General features: G+C 44.0%; 1 protein-coding gene across 3 annotated transcripts in view; it reads left to right on the forward strand.

Annotated features, from left to right (window-relative positions):
• The first annotated feature begins 1,493 nt into the window (after positions 1 to 1,493).
• The window catches only part of TTK (TTK protein kinase), a 62,257-nt gene continuing 50,813 nt past the window's right edge, over positions 1,494 to 12,937 (forward strand). For all 3 annotated transcript variants that reach the window (XM_044290583.1, XM_044290582.1, XM_044290584.1), the window contains exons 1-2: positions 1,494 to 1,613; positions 5,903 to 6,060. In XM_044290583.1, the coding sequence (XP_044146518.1) occupies positions 5,919 to 6,060 (142 nt within the window). In that variant the 5' untranslated portion in view covers positions 1,494 to 1,613; positions 5,903 to 5,918. The remainder of the gene's footprint in view (positions 1,614 to 5,902; positions 6,061 to 12,937) is intronic.

The following is a 12,937-nucleotide window of genomic DNA, read 5'->3' on the forward strand; positions in this document are numbered from 1 at the left end:
CTCAAGGTGATCTACATATTAAGGTCAATGGGAGCTCCCCCTAGTGGCGACTGTAGGCAGTTAGAATTTTATCATTCTTATATGCCATGTATCAGGCGATTTGGATGATTTTCCACTAATGTCTACTGCTCTGCTCATCTTCGTGGAGAATCTAAACCCTGAATTATTCTGTGTTATCACTCTAGTGTCTCCAGAATTTGGCATCATGTCTATTATTTTTATGAGTTCCTGTTATAAATCACATTTTATGACTCCTGTAACAAGGATCTTACCTTATTTAGGGCTCTTTTTGGTTCTTAAGGCCAATACCTTCTAGCAGGGGTCACTGGTGAAGATCAGGAGATGGTTTCTTCTGCACCTCATTATAGTTTTCTAATTTGTCTGTAAAAAATGCTAGCTGTCTGTGATTTTGGGATAAGTTGTCCAGGAATAAAGAAAAATTCTGGTTGGCGAATCTGGCCACAGGACAGCCACTAAAATCCGGCACTGGTCCACCAGACCTTGGACATTTAGGAGGTATTCCTGTCCCTAAACTATAAGCACAGTGCCGCTTAAAAAAAACTGTCAGGAAATAATATCCACCAACCACAGGATATCCTCCTCAACCATTGATAGTCACACCTTATACATCGTACATTGCCCTAAGCCATGCAATGGTGAACTGAAGGAGATTTAAAGGGGTCCTGCACTTTGTTTTAACTGATGATCTATCCTCTGGATAGATCATCATAGATCATCAGCATCTGATCGGCGGGGGTCCGACACCCGGGACCCCCGCCAATCACCTGTTTGATAAGGCAGCGGCGCTCCAGCAGCATTCGACTGAACAGAGCTTAGCCCCGCCAACGCTAGTTGATAGTAGTCGTGATGTCACTGGGCCGGCGGTAAACAGTGAGAAGGCCGCGGCGCTACTGGTACGCCGCTGCCTTCTCAAACAGCTGATCGGCGGGGGTCCCGGGTGTCGGACCCCCGCCGATCAGATGCTGATGATCTATCAAGAGGATAGATCATCAGTTAAAACAAAGTGCAGAACCCCTTTAATATTATTCCCAGCACACACACACCAGACCCTATAGAATAGGGCTCAGCAACCTTCGGCACTCCAGATGTGGTGAAACTACAACTCTCAGCATGCACACTTGCTTCGCTGTTCTCAGAACTCTCAACGTGAATAGAGCGCATGCTGGGAATTGTAGTCTCACAACAGCTGGAATGCTGATCCCTGATATAGACTATCCAGAAAATAATCCCACTGCGCAGGAAAACACAAAACAGCCTAAATGATCGCAGTCACATGACCTGTTCATGTGACCTAACCCTCCCGGGAGCCCATACACTCTACGCAATACCCTGGTCTAACATTACATAGAAGAGATGGTAAATGACAAACTTCCCTAAACCAACATGGCCGCGGCAGACTAGGAAGGGCACACTGTCATTTCCGGTTCCGTTTGCGCCGGCCAATCATATTCCATCACTGGGGAGGTGGCGAGTTTGAAACTAACGACTGTGTGCTGCATGAGTCGGGGCTGGGGCGCTGATCGCACTTGATAGTCCCGGACTCACAAGCTGCCGCTCCGCACTGGGACAGTAACGGTAGCCCTGGCTGACAGGTAGGTAGAGGCGGGGGGCACAATGAAGTCACGGGGGACCTTCCCCTGCATGAGATCCGGGCACCATTGCCTGCACTCTCCTCTATGGCAGTGGAGGGTCCCATGGAGCCATCTTCCCATTGATGTCACTGAGTTCGCAGGGATCAGTGGACTGTGTAGTAACTGATTACAGCTGATGACTTTTTCCATGCATTTATCCGATCTGTAGATATTTCTGGTTCTCCTAGCTCTGCACTCAGCGGCGACATTTAGGCTTCTTGCGCACGACCGTATTTTGCATCCGTGTGCGATCTGCATTTTTTGCGGATTGCACGCTATCCCATTCCCTTCTGTGGGTCTGCAAATTATAAAACGCGTCTTATTCTTGCCTGTATTGTGGACAAGAATAAGCGTTTCTATTGCTGGAAGTGAGAAAAATGCGGCGTGCACAGGGAAGGGGTCCATACATTGTGGATCTGTGGTTTGTGGACCTAGTCCTGTGTATGTGCCATTATAGGGGTTGTCCGGGTTTAGAGCTGAACCCGAACATATCCCCATTTTCACCCAGGCAGCCCCCCTGACATGAGCATCGGAGCAGTTCGTTCTCCGATGTTCTCCCTTGTCCTGCGCTAAATCGAGCACCACAAGGGCTCTTTTATTTACTGTAACACACTGCCGGGCTACTGAAATGGTACATTTCTATTAGAAAAATAGCTCTAAAGTGTCCGTTTTGCGCCTTAACAACGCTCCTCTGTCTTCAGTTTACATAAGGGTACTTTCACGCTAGCGTTATTGGATTCCGGAACTGCCTGCCGGATCCCGAAATACGTAAGCAAACGGATAGCATTTGTATCTGTATCCGTCTGACAAATGCATTGAAATACCGGATCTGTCTCTTTGGGGTCATCTGGAAAAAACTGATCCGGTATTTATTTATTTCACATTTCTAAAGGTCTGTCAAGGCTGCAATTTCCTGAACACTTGGTACCTGATCCGGCATTAATAAATTTCAATGAAAATGAATGCAGAATCCGGCAAGTGTTCCGGAATTTTGGCCGGAGAAAATACTGCAGCATTATTTCCGGCTAAATACCGTAAAAGGGACAAAACGGAAGACATCCTGATTAGAGATGAGCGAACTTCTGTTTTAAGTTCGGCGTCTAAAGTTCGGGGGCGGGTTAGCGGAGAATCCCGATCTGGAACCGGATATGGATTCCGACTTCCGTTGTGGTCCGTGGTAGCGGAATCAATAATCGGCCATTATTGATTCCGCTACCACGGACCACAACGGAAGTCGGAATCCATATCCGGTTCCAGATCGGGATTCTCCGCTAACCCGCCCCCGAACTTTAGACGCCGAACTTAAAACAGAAGTTCGCTCATCTCTAATCCTGATGCATACCGAATGGATTGCTTTCCATTCAGAATGCATTAGGACAAAAATGATACGTTGTTTTTTTTTTTCCGGTATTGAGCCCCTATGACGGAAAACTTTAACGCTAGTGTGAAATTACCCTAACACAGTCAGTGTTAGCAAGTCTCCACTGTTATGTAAACCAAAGACAGAGGAGCGTTGCTAAGGGTACTTTCACACTTGCGGCAAAGGGTTCCGGCAGGCAGTTCCGTCCAAACGTCAGCAAACTGATGGCATTTGTCCAAATGCATTGAAATGCTGGATCCGTCTCTCTGGTGTCATCCGGAAAAATGGATCTGGCATTTATTTTTTTCAAATTTTTTGCAGTCTGGGCATGCTGCAGTATTATCTCCGTCCTGAAAAGTCAAAAAGACTGAACTGAAGACCTCCTGAACGGATTGCTCTCCATTCAGAATGCATTAGGATAAAGGTCCATTCACACGTCCGTATCCGTTCTGCAATATCGGGAACGGGTTCGGACCCATTCATTCTCAATGAGGCAGAACGGGATGCGGAGAGCACACTATGTGCTATCCGCATTTCAGGAGCGCGGCCCTGAACTTCCGGGACGCAGCGTTGCCAAAAAATGGAACATGTCCTATTCTTGTCCGCAATTGCCAACAAGAATAGGCAGTTCTATGGGGGGTGCCGGCCAGGTGTATTGCGAATCCGCAATACACCACGGACGTGTGAATGGACCATTAAACTGATCAGTTCTTTTCCGGTATTGAGCCTCTGGGACGGAACTCTATTCCGGAAAAGTGTGAAAGTACCCTAATGCGCAGAATGGGCCACTTTAGAGCTATTTTTCTAATAGAAATGTATGATTTCAATAATTAAACTATTTTAGAAAAATGGTCAGTATCACTCAAATAAAGATAAAACGGCAGTTACACTTTAGATCAAGTAGAAGAATTAGCTGCCACATTGTATTTTTCTGGGAAGAAGCCGGATGGTGAGAAAAGGGTATACGTCCAGATTAATTATTCAAGAAAATACCGTATAAATGTTCATTGATGTTAAAAGTCAAAAAAACTAAAAAGGTTTAATGGTATCCAGTATTCAAAAATCTAAGGGGTGTGTAACCTCCAAATGTGATATAATATTAAAAGTACAGGCCAGGTATACCCCTAGGGTAATCTGTGGCATCTAGTGTGTATTGCCACAATGACCACCAGGGCTAAATGTACTGCGTGGTGTTTTTGTTGTCTCACGTGTAATTATTGTCACATTTAACGTGCCTGCCCAACATATGGATAGCTATATTTTTGGACCTCCGTATCACAAGGTTCTCATCCACATTATATAGGGATCAAATTGGGCCATATTGAATGTGCCATAATTATTGCTCCCTAGGGATAAAGACTACCAGAATCTAGGCAAGAAATCCAGTGCTAGGCACGGTAACCGCACCTCTCTCGCCACTGGGATATGAGCGTCACCCAGGAGATAGCCATGTACTATGCCATCCACCGCGGACGAAACAATGGTGCTTTACTCCCGCTAGTAGATGTACCAGCTGATATGGTTCATATACAGCCAACTATCAGCCACAGCTAGCAAGGAGTATTAGTACTAGACGGCTTGACGCGTTTCTGTGCGCCTGGTACACGCACTTCTTCAGGAGCATAGAGCACCAGTAATAACAGAAGAGCCCTTCCTAAGCCGCACTTCTCTAGTGTGAGAGTCGACGTTCTAATGTGACTTGATGTGAGCCACGCCACTATAATGGCCGCGAAGCGTGCGTGTATGTGCAGTAATAAATAGGGTAAACACCCCGCTCCCCAGTTTTTCCCCAATATTTACTAGTTTTTCCATACAAAAACATTCCTAGAAAATTATTCTTCCTTCGCCCCGGGGTCACTAAACATGTTTGGCCAGTTTGAATGACCCTAACGGCCAGAATTGACTAAAATGTGTGTAGCCATGTCTACGTAATGATCACCATTCAATCATTGTTCAATGGCTGTTCAGCTATCAAGCTACTGTTATGTAATGTGTGTGGCCACCTTGTGCCTTCACACCAGCATATGGAGTGATATCAGAGTTCTTTGTCACAAAACATTTGTCATGTAGGCGAGAAATGCACTCTAGCCACCACTTCTATACCTCTTATTACACTGTGACAGTTTGATGTGGGATCTAAGCCTTGACTGTGGTGTGACTGATGACTAAAATTGTATTTAACTAATGTATATTAGAGAGGGTGAGCACTATAATAGTACAGGAGGTTCTTAAAATGTTCCCCTTTCTGCACAACCTATTTCCATACATCCTGATTAGGCCTCCCTTTTTGAGCCAGAGTAGATGGTTACCAGAAAGAGTGTTCCCCTCTGGTGGACTGAGTGGGACCATGTATAACAGGAGTTTTAGGAGAAATGGGTAACTACCCACAACTTCCCTGGAGACTTCTGCTGGTCATGTTGTGTTTTCTGAAGCCGAGCCTGTGGCAATCAGTTGATGGCAGGTACAGCTTCTTTTTTTATAGGACGTGTGAACAGGAGCTGAGACATGAGACAACTATTTTATCCCACGGAAAAATCACCTATGCACAGGTGGTAAATGTCGGATTGTTGAGGTTTAGCCTCTGGGGCATCCAGTGCTCCAGAGAACTTGGGGACCTAAAGTCCACTCTCTGGTGCAGTCCATCACTCCATCCACTTCTTTGGGGCTGATGTAGAGTGTATTCCATCTGTTCCAAAAAAGTGAATGGAGAAGTGGACTGACCTGTGCACTGCCGCACCATTCTGAGAGGGACGAAGGGTGGCAAATGCTTTTGTGGGATAACTGCGCATGTGGTAATGAGTTGACTATTTCCATTATGTTATAATGTAGGCACAACCATTCTGTTGTATTTAGCATTATGAGGTTGCTAACTTGACATTATCATTTTTAGTCCTGACCTGTATAAAATGGAGGATGAAGATATAAGTGAACGGAAGTTAAAGATTGCCTCCATTTTGGATAGAGTTAAGAGTTTCAAGACCAAGTATGGTAATGAAGATAATTGGACGGATGAACTAACATTCACAAAATCATCTGCTGATACAACTGGTAAGTGCAGGCATTAGAATATTGGTTTTGATCAGTGACATAACATACAGGTGAAACTCGAAAAATAAGAATATCGTGCAAAAGTCCATTTATTTCAGTAATGCAACTTAAAATTAGAATACTGTGAAAAGGTTCAATATTCTAGGCTTAAAGTGTCACACTCCAGTCAGCTAATTAATCCATACTCCCTGAGCAAAGGGTACCTGAGATTGTGACTTTGGGGTTTTCATAAGCTGTAAGCCATAATCATCCAAATTATAACAAATAAAGGCTTGAAATATCTCACTTTGCTTGTAATGAGTCTCTCATATATTAGTTTCACCTTTTAAGTTGCATTACTGAAATAAATGAGCTTTGCACCATTTTTCTAATTTTCCGAGTTTCACCTGTATAGCCTTCCTTGCATGTTGCATGGGATTTAATTTGTTAAAGCTGTTGAAATAGTTTACCAATTACCTTTTTAATTTCAGAATTATAATTACCTATTTAAATACTCCAGTTAGATAGATGGATATATAGATAGATATGAACCTGTTATCAATATCAGATCGGCAGGGGTCTGGCAACTGGCTTTCCAGCAGATCAGCTGATTTCGGTAGCCGCCATCGCTGGAATTACAGTGGACGAAGCTCATGCAGCAGCTTTGTTCGCATAAGATGGACAGCTCGCGCATATCAAATATACGGTAGCATTTTGTAAGATTCCACTATGTCCAGCGACTGGTCCTTCCTCGCAGTGCTAAAGGTATTCCAAGTTCTAGTATCGCAGGGAAATCCAGAGGGGAGAACGACTCGGCTTGCTCTCAAAACCCTCAATTACTAAGTTCCCCCATTCACAGAGATATACAGAAAAAGGAAAACCTGTGGTACCGGTTATCCTGTAGAAAACTAGCTTACTGCTCTCGCTCTCTGAGACAGAGCGCAGACACATGGTGTAATGAATGGGGAATATAATATCTCCTTATGGTGTCTCCTTATATCTGCTTGGTCTGATGAACGGACATTTGAAAAACAGGATATGAAAAAGATCTTGAGAATGAGTCCTTACTTATCTTACAGATGGGCTGCGTGAAAGCTTTATGGTCTCCAAATTGATGTGATCTCAGAGAGCTGGTGCCCCCACTGTGTCTGCAGCAGACTCTTTAGATCTTGTGGTTTGCCATAAATCCCTGGGGCAAATTTAGGGTGAATTTAGATGGGCCAATGGGCAGCAGACTGTCGGGAAGGAAGCGCGGCATTTACATGCAGTGAACACCTCCACAGTATGAGGACGAGGGATCACAATTGCGATTGCCCGTCCTCATACAGCTGCATTCTTTCTGGGCATCAGATCGCTTTTTAGACTGCACAATCTGCTGCCCAGACATGATGATTTAGGTGCCTGCATGAATGACAAGATCACCCAATAAATGAGCGTTGCGCTTGTTCATTGGGTGATCGGCTGCAACTTTAGATGGGCAGATTGTCAGGAATGAGTGTTCACAGGAACGTTCGTTCCGGATTATCTACTTGTGTCCTTCAGTCTAGTATTTGTCAAGCAGTGTCATACATTTGTGTTCCCAAATTCTTCCGGCTGTTGAGATTGCCTTTTTATTTTAGTATTTTTATGTCTTTTTCATTGTGTCCTGGACTACAAATATGCTTAGCCACAGGAAAATGTACCTTTTTCTCTTTTTAATGGTGTGGTGGTGGGACCTCATCCGTAAGTCCCATTGCCACACAAGTTGTCTCGAAAGCTTGCTATGTAACATCATTGCTTCTATTTTTTTGTTAGCCTTTAAAAGGTATCAGACCTGCAAGACGCTTATTTTGTGTCTCTTAAAGGGGTTAGCCGCATCTCCCTATTGCGCGGATCAAAACATCTGGTGACGGAATGGGGGCAGCCAATAGCAAGCCGTGACGGGGTCGAGTCTCCCTAGCATCACCCGCAATGCTAGGGAGGCTCCTCCTATGTTGGAGAAACAGGACAGAAACTTAAAGCTAGGATAAAGTCCCACCACCACACAATTAAAGTGAAAAAGGTACATTTTTCTGTGGCTAAGTATTTTTGCCCAGGACACAATGATGAATACATGAAAGTGGTAATATTAAAAGATAATTTAAAATCTCAAAAGCCAGAAGAATTGCCTGACATGAATACTGGACTGAATTTGTCCCCGGGATTTATGACGCACTTTAATGGGAACCTGTCACCAGGATTTTGCGCATAGAGCTGGGGACATGGGCTGCTAGATGGCCACTAGCACATCTGCAATACCCAGTCCCCATAGCTCTCTGCGCTTTTATTGTGTTAAAAAACAGTTTTGATCCATATGCAAATGACCTGATATGAGTCCTGTATCCGGAGAGGAGTCAAGCGGAAAGGAGCCCAGCACCGCCCCGCGTCCTCCGAGTCTCCTTCTTGCTGGCTGACGACGTCACAGAGCTGGAGCGCCGAAATCTCGTGATGCGCGAGCTAGCGCATGCGTAGTTCGTTCCCTGTGCTGATGCCAGTACAGGGAATGAACATGATGCTGACACTGCGCATGCGCTAGATCGCGCATCGCGAGATTTCGGCGCTCCAGCTCTGTGACGCCAGCAAGGAGGAGATTCGGAGGACGCTGGGCGGTGCTGGGCTCCTTTCCGCTTGACTCATCTCCGGATACAGGACTCATATCAGGTCATTTGCATATGGATCAAAACAGTTTTTTTAACACAATAAAAGCGCAGAGAGCTATGGGGACTGGGTATTGCAGATGTGCTAGTGGCGATCTAGCAGCCCATGTCCCCAGCTCTATGCGCAAAATCCTGGTGACAGGTTCCCTTTAAGATCTAACAAGTCTTCTATAGACATAGTGGGGGCACCAGGTTTCTGAGATGAAATCAGTTTAGAGACCATAAAACTTTCACTCGGCCTATCTGTAATGTAATTAAGAACACATTCTCAAATCTCCATTAATCATACCATGTCTCTGCTCCTTTTTTTTTTGTGTGTGTGTGTATATATATCTATATGACACACACACACACACACACACACACACACACACACACACACACACACACACACACACACACACACACAGTACAGACCATATTCTAGGTTCTTCAAAGTAGCCACTTTTTGCTTTGATTACTGCTTTGCACACTCTTGGCATTCTCTTGATGAGCTTCAAGAGGTAGTCGCCTGAAATGGTTTTCACTTCACAGGTGTGCCCTGTCAGGTTTAATAAGTGGGATTTCTTGCCTTATAAATGGGGTTGGGACCATCAGTTGCGTTGTGGAGAAGTCAGGTGGATACACAGCTGATAGTCCTACTGAATAGACTGTTAGAATTTGTATTATGGCAAGAAAAAAGCAGCTAAGTAAAGAAAAACAACCATGAAGGAGAGTGATGGGGTGCTGCGCCAGATGACCTGGCCTCCACAGTCACCGGACCTGAACCCAATCGAGATGGTTTGGGGTGAGATGGACTGCAAAGTGAAGGCAAAAGGGCCAACAAGTGCTAAGCATCTCTGGGAACTCCTTCAAGACTGTTGGAAGACCATTTCAGGTGACTACCTCTTGAAGCTCGTCAAGAGAATGCCAAGAGTGTGCAAAGCAGTAATCAAAGCAAAAGGTGGCTACTTTGAAGAACCTAGAATATGACATATTTTCAGTTGTTTCACACTTTTTTGTTATGTATATAATTCCACATGTGTTAATTCATAGTTTTGAATCTACAATTTTCAGTCATGAAAATAAAGAAAACTCTTGATATATATTACCGTACATATCCAGTGAAAAAACACCCAATGCAACGTTTCAGCTCTCTCAATGGAGCCTTTGTTGAGTGTAATTTGCAAATATATACATAATGTGTCCCAAATACATTAGAATCTATAATAATATCTCATCAAAGATGATAAATATAATAAAGTGCACATGTGCTGATTGTGAACAAAAATAAGGATTGAAATTGAAGACCAATACGCACCATAATTCTGTAGGTTAAACATTTGTCCCATGCTGTACAATGCACCTGCGCTAGTGTACATCAAACCAGCACGAGAACTCAGCGTCATTCACGCGCATGCGTACTGCGAAAGAGGCTGGATTCCTGCCCATACATGAGATGGAGAGCTGGGTACAACCAATCTAAGGCTACTTTTACACTCGTTTTGAGCTGACCCGACATGGATGGATCCGTTCAGATAATACAAACGGATACAGACGGTTGTATTGTCTGTAACATAGCCAAAACAGATCCGTCTTGAACACCACTGAAAGTCAATGTCGGACGGATCTGTTTTCTATTTGTGCCAGATTGTCATAGAAAAAGGATCCATCCCCATTGACTTACATTGTGTGTCAGAAGGGATCCGTTTGGCTCAGTTTCATCAGACGGAGACCAAAATGCTGCAGGCAGGCTGCAAAGCGGATTGGAGACGGAACGGAGGCAAACTGATGTATTCTGAGCGGATCCTTTTCCATTCAGAATGCATTAGGGCAAAACTGATCTGTTTTTCGTCCGCTTGTGAGAGCCCATGACGGATCCCAAAAAAAAACGGAAAGCCAAAACGCTAGTGTGAAAGTAGCCTTAAAAGATGTCAATTAATTATCTTTGATCAGATATTATTATGGATTATAATGTATTTTGGGACACATGATATGTATATATTTGTAAATTACTCTCTATTGATTCATGATATTTTTATACTTTTATATAAAATTATTTTATGATCAAAATAACTGTTTATATTTAGTCAAATCATGTTTATTCACAAAATGAAAGCAATTCTGTAAATCTTAATGCACAACCCTATTTCTATGTGTGTTTAGAGCACTGTGTTCACTGCTTGACAAAGGCTCCATTGAGAGAGCAGAAACGTTGCATTGGGTGTAATAAAGGTCCACTGGAGAGCGGAGTGCTGCCTTGTCATCTTCTACATTAGTGACAGGTTTTTTTTCGTCCAAAACCTTCCAAGGACTTACACCTGGCATCTAAAAAGGAGTGCTGCTGTTACTTGCTATACAATGTACGGCGCTGTGCTTGGTGCCTTCTCAAACAGCTGATCGGCAGGGGTCCCTGGTGCTGGATCAGATATTGAGGACCTATCCTGAGTATAGGTCATCAGTATCAGAATGCTGTAAAACCCATTTAGACCTGCAAGACTCTCTTGTTTCTCTTAACGAGAGCACTAAACTAGTTTTCTACTGGCTAACACGGTACCAGACTTTTTCTGTTTTCTTTTGGAGCTCTGCAGAAACACTGGGACCCCCCCAGACCTAGTAACTTTCAGAGGGTTACAGAGGTCATGAGAGTACCTCATCTCTGGTAACAGGGTGATGTGTAAACTATCAATATAACCCCCTTTATCTAATACAGCAGCTATATACAAGTCTCCTTCTTCTTCTCCTTCTTCTCCTTCTTCTCCTTCTCCTTCTTCTTCTCCTTCTCCTTCTCCTTCGAGCTAAGAGGAGGGGGGGGGGGAGAAAAAACAAAAACATCATATTCTTGATATTATTCCAGTTCCTCAATGTTCTTTCATGGGCATGCGTTTTGTTTAATTTGATATAACCTTCTTTTTCAATAGAACTATTTTAAGTTCATCAGATTTATCCACTCCTTAACGGTGGGAACCTCAGTTCTCATCCATCTTCTAGCAACCAATAACCGAGCTAAAAAAAGATTTATAAAGCATAAGTTTCTTTTGTTACTTTAAGGGGAATTTCTCCCAAAACATATACAAAATAAAAAGCTCTATACAAGGTTACATGGAGATGGCACAGTCCACTGTGACAGTGGCCATGCAGAGTTCACTTGAACGAGAGCTGAGCGCCATAAGGGTCCATTCACACGTCCGTATGTGTTTTGCGGATCCGCATAACTCGTACACCGGCAACGTGCATTCCACATTTTGCGGACCGGACCTCGCCGGAACTCTCATAGGAAATGCCTTTTTGCGGTGAAGAATAGGACATGTTCTCTTTTTTGGCGGATCAGCAGATGCGGACAGCACATTCCGCGCCCCCCCCCCCCCCCTATTTCTTCCCAAAAAGAGGTAATGAAAGGTCGATCAGTAATGCCATCAAAGAATACAACTCCTCCCGTGACCCCGTAACGGTCACACGCGGGGCTGGTCTGGATGTTTTCCAGTTCCTCCTGTAGAACACTTCTGTTATACAATTTCTAAAGAGAACCAGTGGTGATCACCGCACGTGACAATTGTGGACCGGAAGTTTAGATGTGTGTGTGTGTGTGTGCCCCCCCCCCCCACAACGTATTCAGGTCATGTAATGCATCTTTGTATATTACATTTGCAATATGGTGAGCTTGTATATAGATGTTATGGGTGCGGTCTCATTAATTAACTAGAACAGAGGGCAGCCCCCCCGTCCTTTAGCATTCAATGTGACCATGAATGAAATGTGAATTTAGCCATTACCAGAGGCTCTGCGCCTTAAAGGGGTTGTCCAGGATTAGAAAAACATGGCTACCTTTTTAGGGTACTTTCACACTAGTGTTTTTCTTTTCCGGCATTGAGTTCCGTCCTAGGGGCTTAAATCCGGAAAATAACTGATCAGTTTTATCCTAATGCATTCAGAATGGAGAGAAACCCGTTCAGGATGCTTCAGTTCAGTCCCTCTTACGTTTTTTTGGCCGAGAAAATAACGGAGCATGCTGCAGTTTTCTCTGGCCAAAAATCCTGAACACTTGCCGGAATGCCGGATCCGGCATTATTTTCCATTGAAATGTATTAAAATTGCCGCATTGACGGAGATCCGTTCTTCCGGTCCGCACATGCGCAGACCTTTTTTAAATCTGTGAAAAAAAGTATTTCAATGCATTTGTCAGACTGATCCGGGTCCGTCTGACAAACGCCATCAGTTTGCGTCCGGTTTGCGACGGAACTGCC

The sequence above is a fragment of the Bufo gargarizans genome, chromosome 4 (assembly GCF_014858855.1).
Source record: "Bufo gargarizans isolate SCDJY-AF-19 chromosome 4, ASM1485885v1, whole genome shotgun sequence".
In the NCBI taxonomy this organism is placed as follows: domain Eukaryota; kingdom Metazoa; phylum Chordata; class Amphibia; order Anura; family Bufonidae; genus Bufo; species Bufo gargarizans.